Genomic DNA, 27487 nt, shown 5'->3' on the forward strand with positions numbered 1-27487 from the left:
TAGGCTAAGAAACAGAACCACCAATATATGAATGAGAGGAAGTACTAGCTTGTGACCCCAAGTTGAAGAAAGACTCCAAATGCCTTGTCAGATAAAGGACCTAACAAGGTTTAAAAGACATATGAATTACTTGTCTTATTAAGTATTCGTTTTGAGATGAAATCCATGAAAACTGATATGAGATCAGAGTCCAACAAGTTCAAACGAGGGTATGTTAAGGATCTTGCTACTTTTTAGATGTAATCCCAAAAATGTTAATATGGTCAGGATCGACTTAAGTGGTGAGGTGATCACCTAAGACCCTCGAATCTAAAAAATGTTGTGTATTATACATATATATATATATATGTATATGTATATATTTATGAATATAGAATAATATATGTTTTTTTTTTTTGAAAAAAAAACGTTTAATTAAATGTAGTACTTTTTTAGAAAATCTATAATCAATAAGGCTCAAATTCATCTCAATTTAATCGAGCATCCCTTATCTTTTCCTCCTCACTAAAATCTTTTATGTTATTTATTTTTTTTAACTCAATTATTTGGCTAACCTCGTGAAACTCTTTGAAATTTAGGTTGGGAAGGAAGCCTTCCATACTCTTTCTGCATTTTTTTTTCCACAATTAAAATATTTCAAATCCTCTTAAAAAAAACTCTACCATAAACATATATAGATCAGACTAATTTTAATTAATTCTTTTTAATCCCTTTGTTGCATACCAACTTCAACTGTTATTATATCATTTATATAGTATAAATGAAATCTTCAAGTCGTCTTCTTTGTTTAAATTAATCTTGCAGTTTCAAAGATCTAGATTTTTTGTTCCCTTTCTTTTACCTTTTTAAAACTTTCTTTCATATTGTTGGATCCATCAATATTTGATTACTTTAGCATATTAATATGGAATAATAGAAAATTAAAACTTTAGATGATATGGTATCAGAGCCCAACAAGTTCAAATAAGCATGCGGTCCAAAAATAGGATTGGAGTCAAGAGTGGTGAGTCCACAAGAGCCACTATCTTGAGAGAAAATTAAACTCACATTGAAAAGATCATTGACAAGAAAATTAATTGTCCGATTTATACTCGTTCAGGACTACGTCCAGAAAACATTAGTAACAATCTCCCAAGAATTTAAAGCCCTTTACAATGATTTGTCAATTTTTCGAACTATAGCAAGGATAAGACCATTAAAAAGGCAGCTATTTTCCAATTTTTTCTCCCAACTCCACTCCTCACAAGTCCGTGCCCCAGACACCTCCAAGAATCCGGCTATAAATAGGAGAGCTGATTGGGGCTACAAGGGACACACAAGCTAAGGCTAAGGCTTATCAATATTTGAAGTAAATCTATCAGCCATAAGCCATGTATGAAGAGCCAGAAGTTCCCACAGTCCCCACGCAGTTCTCCCTCAAATCTCTATCCAACCAAAAATACCTCACCTTCGTTCGCAAGGACGATGAGTTATTTGGGCATCTCCAATTCTCCGGCGACAAAGTCACGAACGCACACACAAAGTTCGAGCTCGAACCTTCCAAATTCGGCAAAGGATATTTCCACGTAAGATGCTGCTCCAACAACCGATACTGGGTTCTCAAATCTCAATCCTCCCACTACATCCTCGCCGGCGCCACCAAGCCCGACGAGGACCAATCCAAGCCCACCTGCACCCTATTCAAGCCCATCCACGACGCCTCCGCCGGCGGTTTCCGCTTCCGAACTGCCTATCTCAGCCTCTTGCTCCACCTCCGTTCCGCCACCACCGACGGAGCCCCCAGCAACTCCCTCTTCGCCAAAAGCTCGAAACCGGAAACCGACCGCTCCGACCTCGTAACCACCGTCGACTGGGAGTCCCTATGCTTCCTACCAAGGTACTGTTAGGATTCGTGTGGTTCCATCCCAAAATAAATTGACAATAAGAGGAGTAGTCAATGTGTATTACAAATTATTGTTAGGTCTCTTTTTAACAATTTCGTTCCAACGTGGATCCTTAATTAACAGGTACGTTGCCTTCAAGGGCCACAACGGCCGCTACCTCAGACCCATGAATTACTACGGCTACATTTACCCCATGTTCCATGCCACCGATCTCTCAGACCCTGCAGTGAAACACGAGATTGTGCAATTGCCGGACGGCCATGTTCGGATAAAAAACATTGTTTACAACAAATATTGGTATTACGACACAAATTGGATAGCAGTGACTGGGGATGAGAACTCAGCCAGTAATCGCCGCACCTGGTTTTGGCCGATCAGAGTTGACAACGGCGGCGTTGTGGCGTTTCGCAGCATGGGCAACAACCACATATGCGAGAGCCTGAGCGTGGACGGGAAGCAGAATTGCCTGAATGCGAACGCGTCGGGCATCACGGGCAGGGCTAAGATTGAAGTACAGGAGCTCGTGCTTTCGAGGGAAATTTACGACATCAATTTCCGAATGTCGTCGGCCAGGATTTACGACGAGAAGCCCCTCGTGATGGCGACGGGGACTGTGGAGAATCTGAAGGATGTGGCCGATAAGCTGAGCGTGAAGCTGAACTACGAGGACACAGTGATCTCCACATGGAATTCTAAAATATCGGTGAGTTATGGGGTGAAAATGACGGCGGAATTTAGCGGAACGCCGCGGATTTCCGGCGGGGAGATTGAGGTTTATGCTCAGTCTGGGGAGGAGTATTCATGGGGGGAAACTGAGAGGACGAAAAATATTGTGGAGGTGACGCACGATGTGGTGGTGCCGCCGTGGACTAAAGTGAAGGGGAGTATAATTGCTACTCAGGCTTCTTATGATGTGCCATTCTCGTACACTCAGAAGGATAGGCTTATGAATGGGAAGTTGGCTATTAGTCGGCTTGATGATGGGGTTTTTACTGGTTTTAATTACTACAACTTTCAATTTGTGGCTGAACCAATCTGATCATGACCTCATTTAGCTCCTGCTCCATGGTGTTGTGTTTCTAATAAGTGTGTAACAGATGTACCTTTGCTTTTCATGATTGTGTATTTGTTGTTTCTTTGTAATGTTCTTGGTTATCTGAATAACATTGTATTGTTTTTTTATTAGTTGCCTTTTGGTATTTCTTGATCAGCCTGTGTTCCAATGCTTTCGTGGGATTTTGTGCCCAAACTAATCGAGAAATCTCTTGAATATTAATATGGTATTGTAAACATTACAAATATAAATGAGATGTATACTTGTCTTTTTGAGAAGTTCTTTATACCCCAATTATTGGATATGTTCCCAAAACTGTAAGTTTATTGAAGGAACGTCTCGACTCTCACCCCGCTCATGTGAATTAAAGAATCTACATAGGAGGTGTTAAGTTAAGCTTTTCGATTCATTGATCGTTTAATCATGGTTAAGATGGTACCAGAATAGAAGGTGAAGGTCTTATCTTACATTGTTATTTCCTCCCTATTTATCATTCGTTTCCCACTTGTTCGCCGGTTTTGTACAGTTTTGAGAACCCATCGAATTGGGGTTGCTTGGACAGATTTCTAATAGGGAAAAATAAAAGTGTCTATTTTCCCTTATTAAGTATAGGTTGACTCTCATTAAAGGCTAAATTGGGGCTTGGACATTAGAGTATCCACCTTCCCAATACTGAAGAAGTGTTAATTCATTTTGGGTTCATGAAAGATTATCTATTAGAGAGTCAATAAAAGATAATAATAAGAAATTTAGAGGTGACTATAGGAGCAGAAGAGTAATTTAGTCACTATGTGAAGGATAAAATAATTAGTGGTTACTATTATATTTATAGGGAGAACACATTACAACACATATAAGAGTACAGCGCTTGGTTTATAGTGGAGTGTAACGCCGAGGAAATTCATGTTTAAAGAATTAGAAATAGTTTGATTTACTCAAGGTTAAAACAAACTTTTGGTATTGTTAAGTATCTCACATGGATATTATTATTCATTGGTCTCATCTCAAAACCAATTGTCAATGAGAAGAGTAATCATGTCTATTATAAATATTTGTTAGGTCAGATCCTTAACCATTAAAAAGATAAGAGACCTAAGAAAGACTTATAATACATATCAAAGCGCTACTCCTCTCATTGTTAATTGGTTTTGAGATGGTATCCTATAAATATGACAATTTACAGTCGGTATCCTTATTTGTCATCCAGTTTTGAAAAATGGCCGAATCATCATGAATAATTAAAAATGTCCATTTTATTTATTTTTTAACTATTTTGCACGTTTGATTTTGACACTTTTATCATTTCTATTTAGTTATTATTTTTAAAACTAAAATATCTTTTAACTCCTATCATCTCTCCTAGATTCTATCTCTCATTGATTCTTGATTTCTTTCCAACTGTTGTTATAAACTTAATAAAATTTAAGGAGACGTGGCAATCAGAGAGGAGACGATCGAAGCCAAGTTGAGGGTACGGGAGACACAAATTTGAGGGTATGGTAAGGGAGACAGAAACTTGAGGGTATGGTTAGGGAGACTGAAATCAAGCGAGAGAGAGACAAGATCTATTAAGCGATGCGACAAATTGGCCTATATGTTGACTTTCTGCGAATTGCTCTTGGTTTGAAGTAGAGTGCTTTATATTTTTGTATTAATTGTTCACAAAAATACTTATTTATTCACGTGATTTTTTTCCTCTGTTCACCTATGCACTATATTTATTCATCTATTCACCTTCATCGTATTTGTTCATCTGTCCACCTTCATCGTATTTGTTCCTCTGCTGTTCACCTTCACAGTTCCTCTGTTACTGTTCACCTATGCACTATATTTATTCATCTATTCACCTTCATCGTATTTGTTCATCTGTCCACCTTCATCGTATTTGTTCCTCTGTTTTCACCTTCACCGTAATTGTTCCTTCACCGTATTTGTTCATCTGTTCACCTTCACCGTGTTTGTTCATATGTTCACATTCACCGTATTTGTTCACATGTTCACCTTCACAGTATTTGTTCTTCTGTTCACCTTCACAGTTCCTCTGTTCACCTTCACGTATTTGTTCCATTTTATCTTTTGAGTATAATTTTCAATAATTATTATATTGTTTAAATTTTGTTTTAGATTTTAATTTATTGAATATTTTTTCTAGTATAATTCTCCAAAAAATTGGTTGGAAAAATATTTGAATTAGAAATATAGGTAAGATTCCTATAATGGAAAAATATAGGTACGATTCTCGTCGAAAAAAGGAAAAGTAATATATTTATTTTAAAATAAGTTTAGGGAGGGTAGTTTCGTAGTAGAGATCTTATTGCTTTTATGTTAGCCATTGAGGACTCTGATACCATATTAATATTGATGGAGTTTCATCTCAAAACCAATTGACAATGAGAATATTAGCCCATATCTATTATAAACCATTGTAAGGTCCCTTTTCTTTTCAATGTGGGATCATTAATAGCTAGTGCAAGGTTCAAATACAATATCTCATGGAAGGTGATACCACAAGACATCATATTTTTGTCACTGCGCCATCTCCAGAGGACTCAAACTTGTGGACTGTTTCACCAATGTACCTTAGTGAAGAAACTTGCTATTCTTGCCTCTTGGTCATTGATCATCAAAGCTAACTGCTCTTTTCCTTCTCTTTAGAAGTTCCTTGTGTGTATGAAAGGTCTTTTGTGTGTGTATTTCAAAGGTCTACATAACCAAAAGGTTGCCCACTCATTTCACCTTACCTTGTTCATTTTAGTATCTTTGAGTGTATATTTATGTGATAGACATATGCATGTATTGAAACAACCATAGATTTGCTCCAACGAGTATTGGGTGAACAAATTTTAACCGATAAAATAACAATAACGGCCAAAATGATAGTTTTTTAAGTTTAGAGGCTAAAAATATAAATAATTACTTTTAAAAAATCAAGCTAAAGTTGAAAGACCAAAATAAAAAAACATTAAAAGTTTGTGGAACAAAATAAAATTTAAACCAAGTGTAAATTAGATTTTTATTTGCCTAGATCATTAGCAGGTTGTGTCAATTATTTTTTTCTATTTGATTTTATTTTAAATCAATTTTATCTTAAAACTTGGGGCAACATATAATGTTGGTTTATATTATTAATTTTCCAAATAATGTAAAGACTATAAATTTTGGGGCTAAAATTATTGTCTATTATGTAGAGTCTAGAGTATTCTTTTCTTTGATAGTTAATGACACTAGAAAAACCAATACAAACCTTATCCACTTGAATTAGACAACTTGAATTAAAATTACTGGCAATTTTTTATGATATTATAATTTTATTACTCGGTATCTATGTTGATTTATTTTTCTGAAAGGCCCATCAATGTTTATTGGTATTCCATTCATATGCAAAATCAATAATTCAAATTGAACTGTTAATTGTAAATCAAATACTTGGATATTTTATTTCCCAACACAAAAAAAAAAAATGAAAGATAAAGGAAAAAAAAAACATGGATAACTTGATTAATTTGTATGGCTCCTAATTTGCCACAAGAAAGAAACTAAAATAGTACTTTACTTTTTGTGTGGTCACAATGGTCCAAATTGAGTAGAACAATCCAAGAGGTAGCCACCTGTGTTGGTTTGTCATTTTTTCATAATGTAAAAACTGTTTGAAGTTGAGATTTCTGCCCCACCAATCTTATCTCCACGACCATATCTCTCAAAGACAAAAGAGAAATTATTGTATCAACTATCAACTGGTTTTACACCGTTGAATATATAAGAAAGAAATTATTGAAATATCTCGAAATTGTATCTCATGGTCATTAAAATATACATCGAACAGTTACTAAGTATCAATATTTATAAGATTTTATCTCAAAATCGATTGGTAATGAGAAGAGTAACTCATGTCGATTATAAATTTTTGTTAGACTAAGAGCTAGTTTGATAATGTTTTTGTTTGTCGTTTCTCGTTTCCTCTTTCATATTTTTTGTTTCTCACTTCTTATTTTTTAATAAAGAAAAATAGAAGACTGAGTTTTGTAACTAGTTCTTGTTTATTGTTCTTTATTTTTTATTGACAAAATGAAAGGTAATCATTTCTAATTATTTATTGTTCTCTACCATTTTTAATTAAAAAAAATTTACATGAAAATTAGTTTTTTTTTTAAATTAAATAAACAAATTTTTTTATGTTTTATTTATTTTTAAATATTTATTATGCATTTTACAAGTGAAGAAAAATGGATAGGTACAAATATAGAAACTTAATTTTATTGTTTAAAAAATTTCTACACAATTTGAAGACGTTTCTTAAAAAATGAGAAAAGAGAATAGAAAATTGTCGAACATTTATGCTTCTCAAAAATTAAAGAAAAAAGAAATAAGAGACAAGAAACGGAAAATGAGAACACATGAAGGTGATTGCTTTTATTAGCCTTTAAATAGCCTCCCCTTCATGATGGGGGCTCCCATGCCATAAAACTACTAAGCAAGCACATAGAGAGTGAGAGAAGACAATGAGTTTTCTAAAGGGAATAGCGAAAGCTGGGACGGGCCTTGTGGGAGGCATAGTGCATGGAGCGGGGCAGGTGGTTGAAACCGTCGGGCACGCGGCCGAGTCGGCACCCATCGTCGGTGGTGTAGTTGGTGGCGTCGTTGCCGGAACCGGGAAGGTGGTCGAGACAGTAGGGGACTCGATTTCGGGCAAAAAGGAAGAAGAGCACGAGGAAACCGAGGAAGCTGTCGAGGATGAGGAATACTACAATCCTTTCTTTGATGACATTAGGGTTTTTGTTTCGCTGGATGGAGAAGATGACAGACCTTATTATGATGACACTCTTGAAGATTTGATTGCTTATGATGCAAAGCAAGCAAGGCTTAGGGAAGAGGCTGCAGATGGGGGAGATGACAAAATGGATGAAGCATAGAATAAGTATTCTTCATTTCATCTTCATATCATCTAAGTAATTTCTCTTCTTTTTGTTCTTCGTTTTTTTCTTTGGTCATGTTTGGTAATAAGGTTTAAGGCTAAATATATGATATCGTTTGGTCTTGTGTGGTTTTTCAATTTCGTTTCTAATGTATTAAAGTTTTTTATATCATTAAATAATCAAGTTCTATGTATGTAATGTTTTCTCAAAAATAAATTAACAAGCATATATGTTTGATGTATTTAAAGAGTTTCCCCTTTTGCTTTAAGATTTAAATCTCATTTTTCTTTACGAACCATGTTTTCCCCTTGACATTATTTGCTTGTTTACTCCCTAATCTGTCATAAGAGTTTTTTTTTTTTGGGTTATTTTGCCACCTAATATATCTACCTACCCGATACCTACATAACTTATATACATCCAATGTGTACTCATATTAACATGTTAATTCACATATTTGAAGCTTCTTTATTATCCACGGTCTATTGGATAAGTCATGGCCAAATAATGGTGGGAACAAACTTTATTTTTCTTTTACAATTCAAGGACTGGAGTAGACATTTTGAACATCAATTAATCAAAACAGAATACACTTGGAAAGTTTAAGGACTCAAATAGAACGCACTTGTGGTGGAGGGAACTCGAGGTCGGATGAGAACACCTCTCACCCAGGTTCAAGTTGTTAAGAACAATAATACTCTCATACCCCGAGTATCTTCACGGCTTTGGGCATAGCCCTCATGGCCTTGGTTTTGGTTTCATCTAAAAAGTCTCATACCAATGGAAATAATTGTTTTATCTTATATACCATGTGGTTTTGTTTTAGACGACCACCCAGGACGCCGTCACGCCCTCATTCGCGACACATAAGGGAAAAGAGAATGTCAGTGGTCAGCACAAATCGCAGGCACGACATATACCACCTCCCTGTGTTGTCTCACACATGCTAACCTCTCTCTCTCCCGATATATAAGAGAAAAAAACAACCCTAATTGAGCTAAATTGTTTTTCCCTACACAACTCCTTGTGAGGTTTTGACACAAATTCCGAAGTAGGCTCTCGTCTTCGAGATTTTTTCCTTTCTACTCTATCTGCTTCATACCCATTTGCTCTCATCTTTACTTCTAACATAAGCATTAGAGTGCATTCTGCAAAGCATCCATACTGGTCGAGGTTAGATTTTTGCGTGTAGGAGACGAAGGACTCAGAGATCAAGATGTACGCGACACCTTTGTGACACATACAGGTAATGCACTAAAAAATCGACATGAACAAGTTTAAAAACATTTCTTGATTTTTAGTTCAGTTGTATTGAAACGTCTCTTAACATGCATTTGATATTTCTATAACTAAATAATTGACATTTCTACGACAAACATGGATGGGATTAGATTGAGTTAACAAAATTTTGAACACAAGATCTTAATAATCTTAATCAACTTAATTTAAATATTCTAGTTCGGATCCCACTTTGAAAAGATAGATCTAGTTTATAATATAAGTGAACTATTATTTCTCCCATTGCCAATTAGTTTTGAGATGAACCATGAATAAATGAGATTAGTACATGGTCTATTTAGGAATCTTAATTACGTAAATGATGAAAAATATAGAATTTACACTTTTATCATAAAAAGTCCCTAATTAGATGGTACCCATGACACAAATTACTAATATATCCATAAGATTCATCTCAATATTAAATCATAATTAAAATATAAAATTGGTAAATTGGGAGAAAATCCTGAAATTGTGCTAATTACACTCTCCAAAACTGAAAAATCTCATAATGCCCAAATTTTCGTAACCTCGGTTCTTCTCCCTCGATTTTCTCTCATTCCTCCGACTGTCGGGCTTCTTCTTCCCTCTGAAACCTCCATTCATCTTCTCCGACATCGTCGATGTCTCCCTTCGTCTCCGGCGGCTCCGATTTTCTCTGTCGTAGAACATTTCATCTCTGGCATTTGATTTTGTCTCCGGTGGCTCTGATTTCCTCTGAAACCTCAGACTGCGTGAGCATTTCATTCCTTCATTTTGGATTATCCGGTAGTTTTTATTTTTTGTTTAATTGAATAGAAAAAAAAATCTGAATCTATTATTGCTGCCTACAAAGATTAGTTGGTTTATACGAGTATATATTTTTGATTTCGTTTGTTTTAAATAATGTATATGTGGGGATATATAGTATAGTGTTTAGAGTAGGATATATATAGGATATATATATATTATATCTCAAGTTTTACATATCTGGATATATACTAGTGATTTAAAATTAAGAATCTTGTGGATATATACCGTTAGTGATATACATCTTGTCTTTCTGATGTAAATCAATACATCCGGATAAATTTTATATCTCAGAAAGTTTAGTCTATGTTATACCGAATATATTGTATATTCAATATGTTATACTTAATACCCTGTCTTATAGAATTTCATGGATATAATTTCATCTTGGGTATAAATTATATCTTACTTAAAAGACATTTATACATAATGTTAATAGTAGATTTCAATAGTACAAGTAGATTATATTTTATAATAACGAAAAAACTTGAACATAATTTATACCCATATATAGAAATAGCTAAACTATAATTTAAAACAAGAAAATAACATTCATTCATACCCATATTTACTTCAATGTATAGATAAACTATGATTTTCTTCTCCTTTCAATATTAACGTCAATCAAGACATGCTTCTCGTTAATTATCTTCTGTTAAAGGATAAATAACACAAAAAAAAAGTTAGACATTTGGACCTCAAACACATAAGAAATAGCTAAACTGTAATCATAAAATTGATTTCATTAAAACAAAAACACAATAAAAGAATGTGAATTGCAGTAGAAAAAATTCAAACAATATACGTATTGAAGCAACTGTACCAACCTGAAATATGGAAGCAATAAAAAAAAAACTAAAACCCAAAGAATGGGTATAAAGAAGAATCGTAGCAGTAGGGAGTGAATGAACGAACAGGTATGAATGAGCAGTAGCATAAATCAACAGAAATGGGGATCATGAGAAGACGTTGTGCCAACAATAATTAAGATTTGGATATTTTTTAATCAATAATTAAAGGATTATGATATTAATTTATGGAATTAAATTTTTTATATTTCAAAAAAGCAAATAACTATCATAAATATAAATGCAATAAATAAGGGTAAATTTCGAATTAAAAATAAAATCTTATCTGCAGAAATTTAAAAGTGTAAAATTTAAAAAATTTAGACATTTATATAAATAAGTTTCTAAAACAGTCCTACAAAGATATTATCTCATATTAATATGGTACAGAACCCAAACCGCTCAAATGAGCATCCAGTCCAAAAATGAGATCCGGCCAAAATCGATGAATCAAAAAGCCAGGATCTTGAAGGGGATGATAGAGACCTAACAAATATTTATAATATAAGTGGGCTACTCTTCTCATTACTAATTTGTTTTAAGATGAAATTTCATAAATATTGATATGGTATGAGAGTCCAAAACGCTCAAGTCAGCATTCGATCCAAAAATGTAATCCGACAAAGATCGATGAGCCAAAAAGTCACGATCTTGAGAGACATGATTTGAGATGGAATCCTATGAATATTAATACTAAGTGAAGATGGGTTGTATTTTTCTTTTTTAATTCTACGAAAGATAATGCATTCGTAAACAACTATAGCAAGGTTGGATCTATTACCTAACTAGAATATGGTTTGAATTGGAAATATAATACTTGCAACTCCAACAATAAGAATGGGTCAAAAAAATTTCTTAAATCAACCAAAGAACATCTCATCCTATTTAACTCTCTCTTAATGATTTTAATGATTTAATATTGATATTGATAAAATTGTTAACGTCTCAATTTTATAAAAAAGAGAATATCAATCTCAATCAATATTCTTCAGAAAAAAAAATCATTAGAAAAATCATAAAAATACTTAAATTAATAATTAATCAAGCATTTCACATGCTTATATAATTCTAAAACTTTTAATATTAGTATTTACGTTGGTATTATTAGTGATTTTAATTATATTAGCACTTTATCTTTCATTGATTTTTTTTCTTTTTTATGTACAATAACTCACCACCTCTTAATTGGAGATATATATCAATTATCGTTGAATTAGGCTCGTTTTACCATCATATTTTTAATGGAATAATAAAAATATCAATTAATCATTCGGATATTTCAAAGCTTGAGTCTTGCTTCCATCCATTTGAGTGCAGAATCAAACAAAAATGTTAATATAATTGCTTTGACTTTTTAATTAAATTATTGGCTATTGAAATGACAGCCTAATAATTTGCATCTGATTATGGTCCTGGATTTTTTATTTTATTTATTTATTATTATTATTATTTATTTTATTATTATTATTATTATTATTATTATTATTATTATTATTATTATTATTTGCTGTGTTTCGGCATGTGCTATTTTATTCAACTAAAACTTCAATAATTCAATAGCCTTTTGAAATTTTGTTATTCCATCTCATTAATAAAGAACCAGGGAAGTCTATGTATGACTCTTTTCCTAAGATAATTTTATCTTTATTCTTGTAAGAATGATTATTTTATGCCTGGTTTGATAGCTTTTTATTTTTTGTTTTCTATTTTTAAAAATTAAGCTCACAACCACCCACATGCATTTTTTTTTTGTCTTGTTATCAAAAATTTAAAAATGTTTTTAAAATTTAAGTCAAATTTTTCTTTAACAAAAATGTAGGTTTCAAAAACTTTTTTTTTTCCAAATTTAGTTAAGAATTTAAATGTTTCCTAAAAAAAATATGACAACTATTTATTTGCAAAAAAATTTAGCAAAAGAGAAACTTGAATTCATGAACTTGTATTTCACTACAAGAAATAAGATTTTTCCCAATTATGTTTTCTCTCAACTATAATCTTCTGACAACTATAATCTTGTTATGCTTTCTCTCAAGGGTACACTCGATTGACTAATCGTTAAGAATTCCACATTGAAAATATAGGGGATCTAACAAAGATTTATAATATAAGTGGGCTACTCCTCCAAAAGCCGATTGGTGTTGAGATGAAACCTGATGAATATTAATATACTAATGAGCTTGTTCTCCTACCAAGAAGATTAATGTCTTAAACTTCTAGCTCGTTGAAGGATGTTTGAGGTCTTTGACTTTTAGCTTGTTGAAGATTTCAATTGTTGATGAAATTCTTAGGTTTGTAGCTTTCATGAAGTTTTTATGCTTATTGAAGTTCTTCGGTTGTGGAGCTTGATGAAGTTATTCGGATTGTAGCTTGTGAAGAGTCTTTGAAGTCTTCGACTTTGAGTTTGTTGAAGTTCTTCGGCTTGTAGCTTTGATGAAGTTCTCCGATTTATAATTAACTTAATAAAGTTTTCAGCTTATTGCTTGTGAAGAGTCTTTGAAGTCTTCGACTTTGAGCTTGTTGAAAATCAATTCTTGAAGTCTCGTAGTCTTCGATTCTTTGAGTCTTTGAAGAGTTTCTTATGTTTTCTATGAATCTTCTAAATTCTTCCTTTTGAATACTTGGAAGATTTTGAATTCTCTTGTGAATCTGACCTCGTCTTAATTTTTCAAATGAGAAATAATCTTCTCTATTTATAGTGTCAATCTTGTCTGAGCTTTCTTCAGATAGGCTTAATGGACTTGAGTCCAATCTGCACCTGAGTGGATCCAATTAGCTGATTTTATCAGACGGTTACAAAAAAGACACGTGACATAATTTGATTTGTTGATTTTAAAATTAATATAGCATACGTGAAAATTTGGTATTGGTAATAAATATAATTTTAAATTTGTGACATGACATTTTCTAATCGGCAAAAATTTATGATTCAACACTAAAGAAATTGTGGGATAACCGTCATAATTTTTTAAAACGGAGAACTAAAAATGAAGTAGCTATCCAATGAACTCTATTAGTCATATTTTGTTTTTTTTATTTAGTTACTAAATTATAAATTTAGCCTCCAAACTCTAAACATGGACTGTATTTGATCTCCAACTTCACAGAGCTTCAATATTGTTTTTCTGACTTTGAATTTTTTTTTTTATTTGATTCTGTGGATAATACCATTTACAAACGTTAATACAATATGTCCATTAGGTAAAGATTGGTCGATGGATTTGATGTGATGTGATATATTCATTGTCGGTTCACTCTGGTCCATGAATTAGTCATATTCATTGTCTATTTATTAGTTGAATATTTTTAATATCTTGGTCACGTAATAAATTTCTGTCAACAGATCAACACTTCAATAAATATTTTTTAATATAAGTTTTTTATCTCCATCGACATATTAATTTAAATATTTTTTTGAGATTTTTTTATTTTTAATATTTTTCAATAAATTTATGTCAATATCGATATTTTGTTAATATTTTTATTTATATTGTCATAAAATTAAGATCTTGACATGTCTATCCACGTCAATATTTAAAACCTACTTTCAAACTAACAAATGGTTCCGTGTGTTTATGAACGAATATGCACAACAGTGTTTATCTGATCGTAGCTCGAACCCGGTCTCCGGACCGACCTGAACACTTGGGCGGACCTGCACAAAAAGGTGAACACTTCGACGCTCAAGTCAGTATAGGTTCGATTCCCAGTTTAGTTCGAGGTCAAAAACCATACCTAAGTGTGGAGTGAGGTCCTCTACTTATGGGTGGTAGTCCCGTTAATCTCGCGACAGTTACACCCGGTAATCTCGGGATTGACGGTTACACCCGATAATCACGCCGCTGACAGTGGCTCACATCGGACCCGCCGAGCTTCCCGGTAGATCGGACCTTGACAAGGTCGCACCTCGGCCCTTATACTTAGCACCTGTCAATGCTAGTGGTGGTAACCGCGGCGGTTCGTGTTGGGCATGACTCATGAGTCATCTTGAAGCAGCAATAGCTATCCTCCACGTGTCCAAGGTATTTTCTCCCCCAAACATCGGCCCCCTCTCTGTCCGGTTTGATCTCGACCTGACAGAGAAGCTCATTCGATTCGCTTTTGACACGCGGCGACTTCCTATTCGTGGAAAAATACAACTGTTGCGGTAGATTTATCGTCGGAATATTCAAATATTCCGACGCTTCGGATTTCGGGAAGATCCTAGCCGTTCGTTGATTACACGTGTATGGTGGGGAAATTTTTCCGATGAGCTATAAATACCCCCAATCCTTCAGGTCATACCTTACGCTTCCTGAATTTTTGGAGTTCGATCTGAAGGCAGCTCGAACCTTTGGTAGGTCGGTCTCTTCCCTCACTTTCTCTTTCGAGCGTAGTTTCCATGTCATCGTCCTCCTTTAGCAGCGACTTAGGATCCGATGAGGATTTAGCTCGTAGGTTAGAGTCCGAGCTCAAGGAGATAGAAAACTTTAGGTTCTCCGACGATGGGGAGGATAGTGATTCTTCAACCTCGGGTCAGGGTTTGGAATACCCTTCTAGGATACCCGAGCACTACCTCGGACCCCTTCGTAGGGGGTTCGCTATCCCTGAAAACATCCTCCTTAGGATTCCAGAGGAGGGGGAGAGAGCTGACAATCCTCCAGAAGGATGGGTCACTCTCTACTTCAAAATGTTTGAGTACGGCCTCAGACTTCCCCTTCACCCTTTCGTCCAAGAGTTTCTTTTCCGAACTGGGCTGGCTCCGGCTCAAGTGGCCCCCAATGGGTGGGGTGTCATTTTTGCTTTGGTCATTCTTTTTTGGTTACGAGCTCGGGAAAATGAAGAGGTCGAGCTATTGGATGTTGACCAGCTCTTCGTGTGCTTCGAGGTGAAAAGGATAGCCAAGAAGCCTGGTCGGTACTATATGTGCGCAAGGAAAGGCGCAGGAGGTATAGTTAAGGGGCCGACCTCCATCAAAGAATGGGTGAGGAAGTGGTTCTACGCTTTTGGGGAATGGCTAGCAAAGGACGAGTCAGGTCGTTCCTTCTTTGACGTTCCCACTAGGTTTGGGAACCTAGGTACGGAGTAGTTCTTATTTTTACGATAAGCTTTCTTTCTTGTTATTCAGGTCTAACTCAGATTTTGTCTTGCGCAGTATCCATCAGGCCAGTTCCCGAGCTTACTCAAGCCTCCTTCGACACGCTGAAATATTACAAGGAGCACTTTCCGAGGGGCAGGAAGGTCGGAACCTTGGTGACCGACAAGCTGCTGCTCGAGTCCGGGCTGTTAGATTACAACCCTGCAGTTCGTCCCATCAAAACTTCAAGGCCGAACTCCGAACTAGGTATGCCGAGCTCGCTACCCCCCCTTTTCCTCTAACTTTGCGTTGACTTTCTGTTCTTTGCTTCGCAGCCATGGTTTGCGGATTTGCGAGTAACGTAAAGCGCAAGTCCAAGGGCCGAGCCCATGCTCTCGAGGCCGCCCAGAGTTCGGAACTTGCAACTCCCGCTGTGGCAGGGCCAGCCTCAGAAGATCCAACCCCAATGATCGAGCTGGAGTCTTCTGGAGGTCCTTCGCGGGAGAAGCGCCCAAGGGGTCAGACCGAGGCGGTGGATGTCTCGCCCTTGGGCGAGGAGGTGGGGGAGGGGGCTCCTCTGAAGCGGAGGAAGAAGAAGAAGAAAACCACCTCCCCCTTGGAGGTCGGAGCTAGTGGGGTCCTGCCCGCGAGCTTTGCAGACCGGGTGGACGATCCTGAAGCCAGGATAGGCGGGACGTCCGACGTGAGAGCACGGTTCAGAATTGAACCGTCAAGCTCTGGGGTGAGGGACCAGGTGTCCCGCATCTCAGCTGCAAGTTTGGACCGCTGCCTCAGAAGAGCGTCCAAATTTGTAAGTGACCCGGGGTCCGTTCTGCAGAGGACCATTGACTACGCCGCTGAGGTGAGATTGGTTTCTTTATTTTGCTCAATTTTACCTAACAGGTAGCTCGGTCTAATTTTCTTCTTGGTGTTTTTCTCAGGCGTTTGTTGCTTCCATCCAATCGGCTCTAGCTGTAAAGGCCGAGCTGGATGGGAGGGAAGTTTTGGCAGCGAGGGAGAAGGAGGAATTCTCTGCTGCCTTGGAAGCTGCTTCCTCCACCATGAAGGATGAGCTGCTAAGGGCTCGCTCTGAGGTGGACACTCTGAAGGTCGAAGTGGACGCCAAGGCCGAGGTGGACGCCAAGGCCGAGCTGTTGAAGAAGGAAGAGGACAGACGCAAGGCCCAGCTCCGAGCTGCCCATGCTATCACCAAGGGCCTGGAGAAGGAGAAGTTCCAACTCCTCAAGGAGAAGGACGATATGCTTCAGGCGCTTGAAGCGAAGGACAAGGAGCTGAAACGTGCGACTACCGAGCTGGAGACGGCGAAGGAGCGTCTCAGCAACGGAGCTCTGTTGGAGGAGTCTTTCAGGCAACATCCTGACTTCGACGGATTTGCCAAAGACTTTTCTGACGCGGGCTTCAAGTTCCTCATGAAGGGCATTACTTCCGACATGCCTGACCTTCAGATCGATCTCAGTGGTCTGAAGAAGAGGTATGCCGAGCAGTGGGCTTCTGGGCCTAACGGCACCCCTGGCCCCCAAGCGTTGGTGAATAAGTATGTTAGAGACCTGGACTCTGACTACTCCGATCTCGAAGAGGACCAGGTCGGCACCACTCAGGAGGGCGCTCCTCAAGCAGGCTCTTAGGAGATCACCCTCTTGGGGTCGCAAGGCGAACGTTCCCCTCACCTCGGGAGCAGCTGAGGCCTTTCTCTGTCTTTCTTCTCTTCTCTTTTTGTTTGTAAGTGTTAGGGCAGAGCTGCAAGGCCTATAAGCCTTGGCTCTGTTCTCCATTCAATGAAGAAGCTCTTATTCGTTTTTACTTTGGTGTTGGCAACATTACTCCTTTCTTTGCTTTTTTTTAAACTTTGTAGCCAACGTCACCTCGCACCTCTTACCTTTGAGGTCGCGCCTTCCATTAAAAGTATTAAAATTTTGAATTCGAATCTCTGTCTAGTACTTATGCATTGTACCAACTCTGGACTTTTAACATCGCACCCTTAACTTAAAAAACGTTAAAAGGCTAGAATCCTAAGTCTGTAGCTGTCCTTCATATCGCACCTCATACCCTTAGGTTCAGAGGCTTGATCATTCTGAACTTTCCACATCGCCCCTTTACCTTGAAGGTTTGAATTTTAAGTTCATCAGTGGTTTTAGCATCGCACCTCGTACCCTTAGGTTTTGGAGGATTGAATTTTAACCGACTGCTGGAATTTGATCGTGTGGGAGTCCGTGGCCCCCATTTAATTTCTGGTCGAACTCGGAGTCGTGAAATTAAATCATCTCATCTATTCCAACCATAATCCTATTGAAAAAGTTTTTACAAGTCCATTGAGAACCATTTTGGCATTTCAAGGATAATAACGCTTCAGGTGCTCCGCGTTTCATGGGTGCGCGAAGACGTCTCCTTTCAGATCAGCCAATATGTACGTCCCAGGTCGGACTATTCCCTTGACTTCAAACGGCCCCTCCCAGTTCGGGTCAAGGGTACCCACATGGGTTTGGGCTTTCCTTAAGACCAGATGTCCGACTTGGAAGGTTCGAGGTCGAACGCTGGCGTTGTAATGTCTGGCCATTCTGCCTTGATATTCCGCCAGGCGTAGCTGAGCCATTTCTCTTCTTTCTTCCAATAAGTCGAGGTTGAGGAGCAGCTCTTCCCCATTTACTGTGGGCTCGTAACGCTCTACTCTGTCAGATGGCATGCCGATCTCAACCGGGACAACAGCTTCGGAGCCAAAGGCCAGGGAGAACAGGGTCTGACCCGTCGACTCTCTTTGAGTGGTCCGGTATGACCGTAGAACCTCTGGTAGCTCTTCGGCCCACCGGCCTTTCCTAGAGTCCAGTCTAAGTTTGATGTCTCGCTTGATGATTTTATTGACTGCCTCCACCTGCCCATTTGCTTGCGGATGTGCAGGGGACGAGCTAAGGTGACTTATGCCAAGCTTGCTGCAAAAATCTTTGAACTTCACGTTGTCGAACTGCTTCCCATTGTCTGTCACAATGGCCTTCAGTATACCAAAGCGACATATGATATTTGTCCATACGAAGGACGTGATTTTGGATTCTGTTATGTGGGAGAGTGCCTCAGCCTCGGCCCACTTTGTGAAGTAATCCACAGCAACCACAGCGAAATTGGTCTGACCTTTGCCCAAAGGGAAAGGACCAATAATGTCTACCCCCCACTGCGCAAATGGCCACGAGGCCGAGATGGGGGTGAGCAACTCAGGAGGTTGGTGGATTACGTTTCCGTAGCGTTGACAATTGTCGAAAGTTCTAACGAACTTCTTGGCGCCTGGTTGAGAGTCGGCCAATAGTATCCTTGTCGGACCACCTTGGCCGACAGCGACCGGGCGTCTGAGTGATTGCCGCATACTCCCTCGTGGATTTCTCTGAGGATGTATAAGCCCTCTTCAGGGGTTAAACATTTCAGTAGAGGCAGGGAAAAACCACGTCAGTACAACGCTCCACCTCGGACTACGAACCGAGCTGCCTTCCTCGCTAACTTTCTGTGCTCCTTGGGGTCTTATGGTGACTTGCCCCTAATGAAGTCCATAATCGGGTCCATCCATGAGGGCTCTAGAGTGCCAATCTCCATCAGATCTGGCTCCAAGATCGAGGGATTATCCAAGATCTCAACGGGGACCGACCTAGCCAGGTCGGTCTCGTACGCTGATGCTAATTTGGCCAAGGCATCAGCATTAGAATTTTCTGCTCGAGGAACCCGGCTTACTTCGTAAGTTCGGAACTGGGTGAGGTACGATCTGACCTTGCCCAAATACTTCTCCATTCGGGAGTCTTTGGCTTGGTACTCTTCCTTGATTTGGCTCACAACCAGCTGAGAGTCGCTGAAGACCTTAATACAAGAGGCCCCCAAAGCTCTAGCGATTCGTAGACCGGCAATAAGTGCCTCGTACTCGGCCTCGTTATTAGAAGTTCGGAAGCCAAACCGCAAGGCATATTCAAATCGCTCACCTCCTGGTGCGAGCAAGAGGACCCCGGCTCCGCACCCCCTCTCGTTGGAGGATCCGTCGACATAGATTGTCCACGCGAGGTTGGACTTGCTCAGCTCGGAAGGTGGTGTGAGCTCGGCTATGAAATCTGCCACTGCTTGTCCTTTCAACGCAGTTCTAGGTTCGAACTGGATGTCATGCTCACTCAGCTCCATTGCCCACTTCATCAGACGTTCGGAAGCTTCTGGCTTATGGAAGATGTTTTTTAGGGGCAAGTTAGTGAGCACCATCACAGTATGGGCTTGGAAGTATGGTCTAAGCCGTTGGGCCGAGGTGACTAAAGCGAGAGCCAACTTTTCCATTTGAGGGTATCTGGTCTCGGCCTCGGTCATAGCCCTGCTTGTGTAGTAGACTGGGCTTTGCCACGTTTCCTCTTGCCTGATTAGAGCCGAGCTGATGGCGCTGTCAGACACTGCTAAGTACAACTGGAGCTTGTCCCCTGGCAGGGGCTTGGCGAGCAAAGGTGCCGAGCAGAGGTAACTCTTCAACTGCTGAAATGCTTGTTCGCACTCCTCTGTCCATTCAAACGGCCCTTTCTTTCGTAGGACTTTGAAGAAATGAAGGCACTTATCTGTCGACCTTGAAACAAACCGGTTCAGGGCTGCAATCCTGTCATTGAGGCATTGAAGCTGCTTTAGCGTCTTGGGTGCTTCCATCTCGAGCACGGCTTTAATCTTTTCGGGGTTGGCCTCGATCCCCCGATTGTTTACCATGAAGCCAAGGAATTTCCCCGAAGAGACTCCAAAGGCACACTTATCTGGGTTGAGCTTCATTTGATATGTCCTTAGAACCTCAAAGGCTTCAGTCAGATCGGAAAGATGCGACCTAGACTGTTTGCTCTTGACAAGCATGTCGTCCACATACATTTCCATATTCCGGCCGATCTGCTTGGCGAACATTTTGTTCACCATTCTCTGGTAGGTCGCTCTTGCGTTCTTTAAACCGAAGGGCATAACCTTGTAACAATACAGACTTTGGTCTGTTATGAATGCAGTATGATCTTGATCTGGGACATGCATCTTGATTTGGTTGTACCCAGAGTAGGCATCCATGAAGGTGAGCAGTTTGTGCCCGGCTGTGGCGTCCACGAGCTGATCGATCCTCGGCAGTGGGAAGCAGTCTTTCGGGCATGCCTTGTTTAGGTTCGTAAAGTCTACGCACATTCTCCACTTCCCGTTAGATTTTTTAACTAATACAACATTGGAGAGCCACTCGGGATACAAAATTTCTCTTATATATTCAGCTTTCAATAGTTTGTTTACTTCCTCAACAATTACATCACTCCTCTCCTTGTTTATAGGTCTTCTTTTTTGTTTTACAGGTAGGAATGACGGGTCTATGCTGAGGCGATGCGTTATAATATTCGGGTCAATGCCAGGCATGTCCTCATGAGACCATGCAAAGACGTCCGAGTTGGACCTCAGGAAGTGGATTAGCTCCTCCCTGTCGGTGGCCCCCAGCTTAGTTCCTATGCTTACCTATTTCTCGGGACTAAGCAGAGGAACAAGCTCGAGCTCCTCAGTAGGCGCGGAAAACTCCCTTCTCGGCAGGTCGACCTCGAACTCGAGCGGCCCATCCCCACTGGCTTAACCTTCGAGGGCGCATACCGATGACCCTTTGACTGCGGAGGCATAACATTCCCTCGAAGCGGTTTGCTCTCCTCGGACTGTGCCCACGCCATTAGGGGTGGAATACTTCAAAACTTGATGAAGTGTTGAGGGAACGGCCCGAAATGAGTGGATGATGGGTCTCTCAAAGATGACGTTATAGGCCGATCTACCGTCAATCACAACGAACTCGGCCATTTGGGTGACCTGTGTATTGTCTTGCCCGAATGTGACCGGCAAGTCGATGCAACCCTCTGGGGTGACCGACTCTCCACAGAACCCAACTAGCGGTGTCAGGCTTTTCTTCAATTGCGACCTTGTCCATCCCAAGGCGAGGTATGTTGGTAGGGACAGGATGTTAGCAGACGCGCCCCCGTCCACTAGTACCCTTCTGACCACTACATGGTCAATCAAAGGAGCGATCACAAGTGCATCATTGTGGGGCAGGTGGACCTCCTCCAAGTCTACACTGTCGAAGGTGATTGGGCAGGTCGGCCTCTGTTCCCTGATGATGCACACCTCGCGCCTGGCTGCACGGGCTAGCTCCTTTCTTTTATGTCCGGACTGTCCCCCGCTTGGCCCTCCGAAAATGTTATTGATGACCGCAGGTCGGTCAGTGCGTCGAGGCGGCGTCCGCGAACGCTTCCTCTCTTCCTTCTTTTCTGCCGAGCTGGTCCTGGGCTTCCCCACGAATTTCTTGAAGTAGCCATCTTGAATAAGATCCTCAACTTGGCGCTTTAATTCCCAGCAATTCGACGTGTTATGGCCGTGCTCCCGATGGAAGCGACAATACTTGTCCTTGCTGCGCCTCTCCAGGGCCCTCCGAAGCTTCTCAGGTCGTTTGAGGAGTTTTTCCATTCCAGACTCCTCGATGTTCGTCAGGATCTCGGAGATTGGAATCGTGGTCGGAGTGAAGCATTCGTAAGGTCGGCTCCTGGTGGGTCCGTTCTCCGCCCTTCGATACTCAGCTCGACCACTGGAGAGAAAGAACCCTTGTCCTTGAACTTGGGATCTGCCTTCCCTGTATCTTTTCCACCTCTGCCCCGGTCGATCTTTCTCTCTGGTCGGCCGGTTTTGGTTCGGAGGAGCTCCTGCCCGTCGATGACTTTCTTCGCCTTCTGTAGCACTTCGGCGAAGGTGGCTGGAGCCTCCTCTCCAAGCTTCATCGTGAGAGCTTCGTCAGCCAGGCCGGTGAGAAAGTAGCACATGGCCGAGTCGTCAGAGCAGTGTGCGACCTTCAATTGTTCCTCCTGGAACCTGGTGACATACTCCCGTAGCGTCTCACCATCCTTCTGCTTGATGGTGGCGAGATGGGTCGCTGGTTTTTTGTCATAATGCCGAGAAGAGAACTGGGTGAGGAACTCCCTTCTCAGCTGAGAGTAGGTCGAGATCGACCTGGCTGGCAGTCTCCGATACCACAAATGCGCGCTACCAGTAAGCGCGATCTGAAAAGCGCGGCATTTGATTGCGTCTGATGCCGCTTGAAAATCCATGAGGCCCTCAAAAACCTCAACATAATCCTTAGGGTCCTTCGACCCATCATAAGGTTTCAAGGTAGGAGCTTTGAACTTCGGAGGGATCGATGCTTCCAAAACGTCCGAGGTGAATGACGATTCTCCCAAGTCACCATCGTTCAGTGGATTTTCTTTCTGCTCACATTTGAATGTTCTATAGACTAAAAAATAAATTTGATTTATCCCACTCGAATAGGATGTAATTCATGGCTTTTTAGTTCAGTTTATAATATTTGACCAATTTTTTTTAGTCTATTAAACATAGGTAGAGATTGAAATCATCGATTTTTCTACGAAGTAAGAGATATTCTATCTATGGAACCATACCAAAGTTGGGAGTATGGAATGTGCTTCTAGATAGTTGCATCCTAAATTTAATTTTGATTGAATTGAAACAATAATTTAAAAAAATTATTTCCCAATAATTATTCGTGTATCACATTAATTATCTTTCAATTTAAAAAAAAAATTTGTAAATGTGTGACAAAATATTTTCCTATGTCTATCTATCAGTCTATCATTGATGGATATTTCTTAGTATCTATTAGTAATAGCCATTTGTCACGCAGGACGTACAAAATCTAATACTTGCAAAATCTTATTTTTTCGATATAATATTTGTAAATATAGCAAACTATTTCCCATCTATTATTAACTCTCCAATTAAAAACCAGGATATTTAATAAGTGATTGTATAGATGTCCAGAGTATTTATTTAATAAGTGATTCTATAGATGTTTACATTCATATTATTTATTGTTATTTTAAAAAATCTTAAAATAAATTATCACAAAGATTTTCTTGGTTACATCTATTATTTAACTTAGATCATTTGAGTTTGAATAATTTTGTGGGTAAGGTGTTTATAAAGTTTTATATATATATATATAACAAACATAGAAAACATTATAAATATAGTAAAAAATTTAAAAATATATCAATAAGAGATTGTTATGCTTTATAATCAACAAATATATATTGGTCAATCATCAATTCAATAAATTAGCGATAATCATAAAAAAATAAAATATACTGATAGAGCCGATAATTTTTTTTAAAACTCTATATTGAAATTATCTTTATAAAAAATGTCAAATTTGTAATTATTTTGTGTAATTATTCTATATACTCTGATACTACTATTAACTAATTGTCACAGTACCTGATATTCATATTCGTTATTTTTCTTATGAAACATGTAATGGCAAGTATCACTAAATCTATTTGGAGTAACATACGTGCAAACTTGATTATAGTTCAACTGGTTAAGACATATATATGTTCAACAAAAATTTGAAAAATTTTGAATCCTCCACATTCACATGTTGAATTATAAAAAAAAAAACTAATAATAATTATGATGACGTACAAAGGACTTCTGAAATAATCATCATGGTGGCTCATTGGTCCAAAAGAGATAGAGTCAATTGAGAGGAAATGAGTTAAAATCTCAAAATGGCTATCTACCTAACGAATTAATTCTAACTGATCCGAACATTTATGTATATAAAAAAATAAAAAAATAGAAAAAAAGACAAAGGACTTCTAAAATAATTGAACAATCACGTGGTGCTCAAGTCCATGACATGTTTACATCTTTTAGGTTGTCGCAAAAGGACAAGCGCTTGGCAAAAAGGATGAGACAAATAACCTTAATAAACATTTATCACTTTATTTTTTGGATTACTTAATTTTCAAGATAAAGTTTAGGAACAATTTGAGTTCACTTTATATATAATTTTTGTTTTTCCTTTAGGCACATTCTTGTTACTTAAATACCAAAAAAACTTTTTATATTACTTTTCTTTTGTTCTCTTAATTTAATAAATTCGTTTATTACTACTAATATGAATATAATTAATTTAGTGATTAAAGAAATTCTACTTTCCAAAAGAATCTATATATTAGATACTTCACCCTTGCATTTCTTTAAGTGAATATTTCTCAAAAATAATAATAATAATAAATAAATGAAAATAAAAAGTTATGTTGCCTTGTTTTGTTTGTACCAACATCTTTGATATTACTCTAATGCTTGCTAAGTCAAAGGGTGTCTATTTTTCCGTAGGGACATGGAATTCCTGGTTAAGCAGGGAATGGGAGTGTGGGAGGGGTAAAAATTCCCCATCACCTCAGTGGTGACGAGAACGGAGAATATGATTACCATCCCCGCCCCGTTACCCATTTCCACCTTGTTTATTTTTGTTCTACATATAATTGTTGGGAAAATTTACTCACGAATAATATTTTCCCCTCCCACAGTTTTTCAGTGAAAAGTCACGAGAACAAGTTGTCGATAATGCTCTACAAGCCAATGTTTCTCTTCTTCTTCCGTGCCAAATAGCACCACGGCCGCCACTCCCACTTTTGTGCACCAACACAAAAAGAATTCAATTCTCAGAGCCAAAATTGAGATAAAAAAAATAGGGTAACATAAAGAGATTTAGGTTTTTTACTTGGCCCAATAAGCTTCAATTTTATTATTCTTTTGTCTTCAATCCCAATAATCTCCCACACAAAATAACAATCTCGCCTCCCACTGCAACAATAGGGTCCCCCATAACTCAATTCTAACTACACCAACAGCTTTCAACTGAACGACGTCTTCTTGGCACCAACCAAGGCTCCATCTTGCCTTGAGACTGAGCAATCCTATATGGTCTTGTCTCCCAGACGTAAAAGACACAGCCATGTGCTCCCACTCGAACTAAGTGGTCCCTAACACTTCTTTCTTCACTCGCACCCAACGACTCTTGAAGGAAAGCTTATTCATTGGGGACTTGGCACTCCCACCCAAGTCTATTGCCACTCTAGAAACACCACCCTCGACCTCAGCACCAATTATAGTCTTTCTCAATGCACCATTTCACCCGACTTCATCAACTCGCTAATCTGTCTGACAACTAGGGCTTGAAACTGACAATTGGTTGAACGACTCACTGAGCTGTTCCTCTTTCCCTTCATTCTACTTCCTAGTTGTTGTACTTGAACTAATGGCAGATTCTCCTGATCTGTCCCGACTATCAATGCTGCTAGTTCTTTCAAGTTTGCACCTGAACTATCTGCAGCCCTGTGCTAACTTGTCTTTCTGATCCTCTGGCAACACCAAACCTCAACACATACACTGAAGCTTTTTTGTGGCCAACAACCACTACCTCGAATCTCCTTATGAGTTTCCATCTATTCTCTGCAAATTCACTTCTGTAACCTTCGTCATCCAGCTTCCCCGTTGATATCAAATTCATCCTGAAACTGGGTACATACCTGACATTATGCAGTATTAACTCGGTCCCACTGTCAGTCCTCAAATGCACCTCTCCAATTCATCTGACCTTGGAGAGTCTCCCATTCCCTGTTCTCACCATGTCGTAACTGCCCGTAGTGAGAGATGTGAACCAACTCCTGTTTGAAGATACATGCACTGATGCTGCACTGTCCACTACCCATTCTGATGATTGGTCTACAGGTTTCGTGTTACCCTCAATACAAACTAACACCTCCGTTAACACGTAATTTAGAGTGTCATCATTTTTCTGATCCTCTTTAAGCTTCCTGTAGTGTTTCTTAAAGTGACCCTTCTTATGGTAGTAAAAACATTCAACCTCGGAACTCTCACTACCCCTGTTATTCCTATGTTGCTGCTTCCATTGTACTTCATCTTGCCATTCCTGTTAAACTGAGCTACCAAAGCTGATTCAACCACGTTTTCTACCCCTGAAGTAGATGCAGACATTTTCCTTAATTTTCTTCGGGCTTCCTCAGATAAGACGGCATCACAAGTAGCTGCAAATTTCAAGCTATTTTCCCCTAGCGAATTCGACACCGCGATCTTCATCGTCTCCCAAGTGTCAGACAAAGATGTCAACAACCTCATAGCCTTCACCTCTTCCTCAATCTTGACACCCATTCTCTTCTAATTTGTTCAAGATATCGGTGAGCTCATTAATGTGGGAATTCACCGAGGTTTCCTCCTCCATGTGGATGTTAAAATACTTCGTTCATATAAATATTTTTGTATTGACAGAAGGTTTTTCATACCTATCTTGCAAGGCCTTCAACAACCCTTTTTTAGTAGTCTCTTTCGGCACGAGACTGCATACCCCCATTGATAGTGTCATTCTGATATTTGCAACGGCCTACTCATCCATCTCATTCCAAGCCTTGTCTGACATATTTGCTGGTCTCTCCCCCAAAGTCTTGTGTATCTTCTTGCACGTAAAAACATCCTTTACTTGCATCTTCCAAAAATTGAAATTTTGTCCACTGGACTTCAGAACCCTTTCATAGTAATGGTGTGCTTGATATTTGTCTCCCATGACTTTGCAACCTACACTCTGATACCACTTATCGGGAAAATATTATTCGTGAGTAAATTTTCCCAACAATAATATAATAAAAACATTAAATGACTTTTATGAGGTAGTTGAACAAATTTTTTTTCCTTTAAATGATATTTCTTACAAGGATTTAACCATGTAAATAGAGATTCTTATTGGAAATTAAGGATTTAATTATAAATTTCGTTAAAAAAGTTATTTA

The 27487-nt window shown here is 38.9% G+C and overlaps 2 protein-coding genes across 2 annotated transcripts; both read left to right on the top strand.

Annotated features, from left to right (window-relative positions):
- The first annotated feature begins 1272 nt into the window (after window positions 1–1272).
- On the top strand, window positions 1273–3068 carry LOC148209980 (uncharacterized). Its single transcript, XM_088126343.1, has 2 exons — window positions 1273–1876; window positions 2007–3068. Exons 1-2 carry the CDS (start codon window positions 1371–1373, stop codon window positions 2920–2922), a joined length of 1422 nt encoding a protein of 473 aa, XP_087982469.1. The 5' UTR covers window positions 1273–1370; the 3' UTR covers window positions 2923–3068.
- Window positions 3069–14144: 11076 nt separating this feature from the next.
- Window positions 14145–17639, top strand: LOC148209981 (uncharacterized). The gene is made up of 3 exons (XM_088126681.1): window positions 14145–16085; window positions 16154–16680; window positions 16760–17639. Exons 2-3 carry the CDS (start codon window positions 16156–16158, stop codon window positions 17462–17464), a joined length of 1230 nt encoding a protein of 409 aa, XP_087982807.1. The 5' UTR covers window positions 14145–16085; window positions 16154–16155; the 3' UTR covers window positions 17465–17639.
- Window positions 17640–27487: the final 9848 nt, after the last annotated feature.

Source organism: Momordica charantia (genome assembly GCF_013281855.1).
Source record: "Momordica charantia cultivar OHB3-1 chromosome 7 unlocalized genomic scaffold, Mcharantia_2.0 BLBB01000007.1, whole genome shotgun sequence".
Classification (NCBI taxonomy): Eukaryota; Viridiplantae; Streptophyta; class Magnoliopsida; order Cucurbitales; family Cucurbitaceae; genus Momordica; species Momordica charantia.

Coding starts and splice junctions, on each gene's coding strand:
- LOC148209981 (XM_088126681.1), top strand. CDS start 16,156: ATGGTTTGCGGATTTGCGAGTAACGTAAAGCGCAAGTCCAAGGGCCGA. Junction 16,681..16,759: donor CCATTGACTACGCCGCTGAG/GTGAGATTGGTT, acceptor TGTTTTTCTCAG/GCGTTTGTTGCTTCCATCCA.
- LOC148209980 (XM_088126343.1), top strand. CDS start 1,371: ATGTATGAAGAGCCAGAAGTTCCCACAGTCCCCACGCAGTTCTCCCTC. Junction 1,877..2,006: donor TCCCTATGCTTCCTACCAAG/GTACTGTTAGGA, acceptor CTTAATTAACAG/GTACGTTGCCTTCAAGGGCC.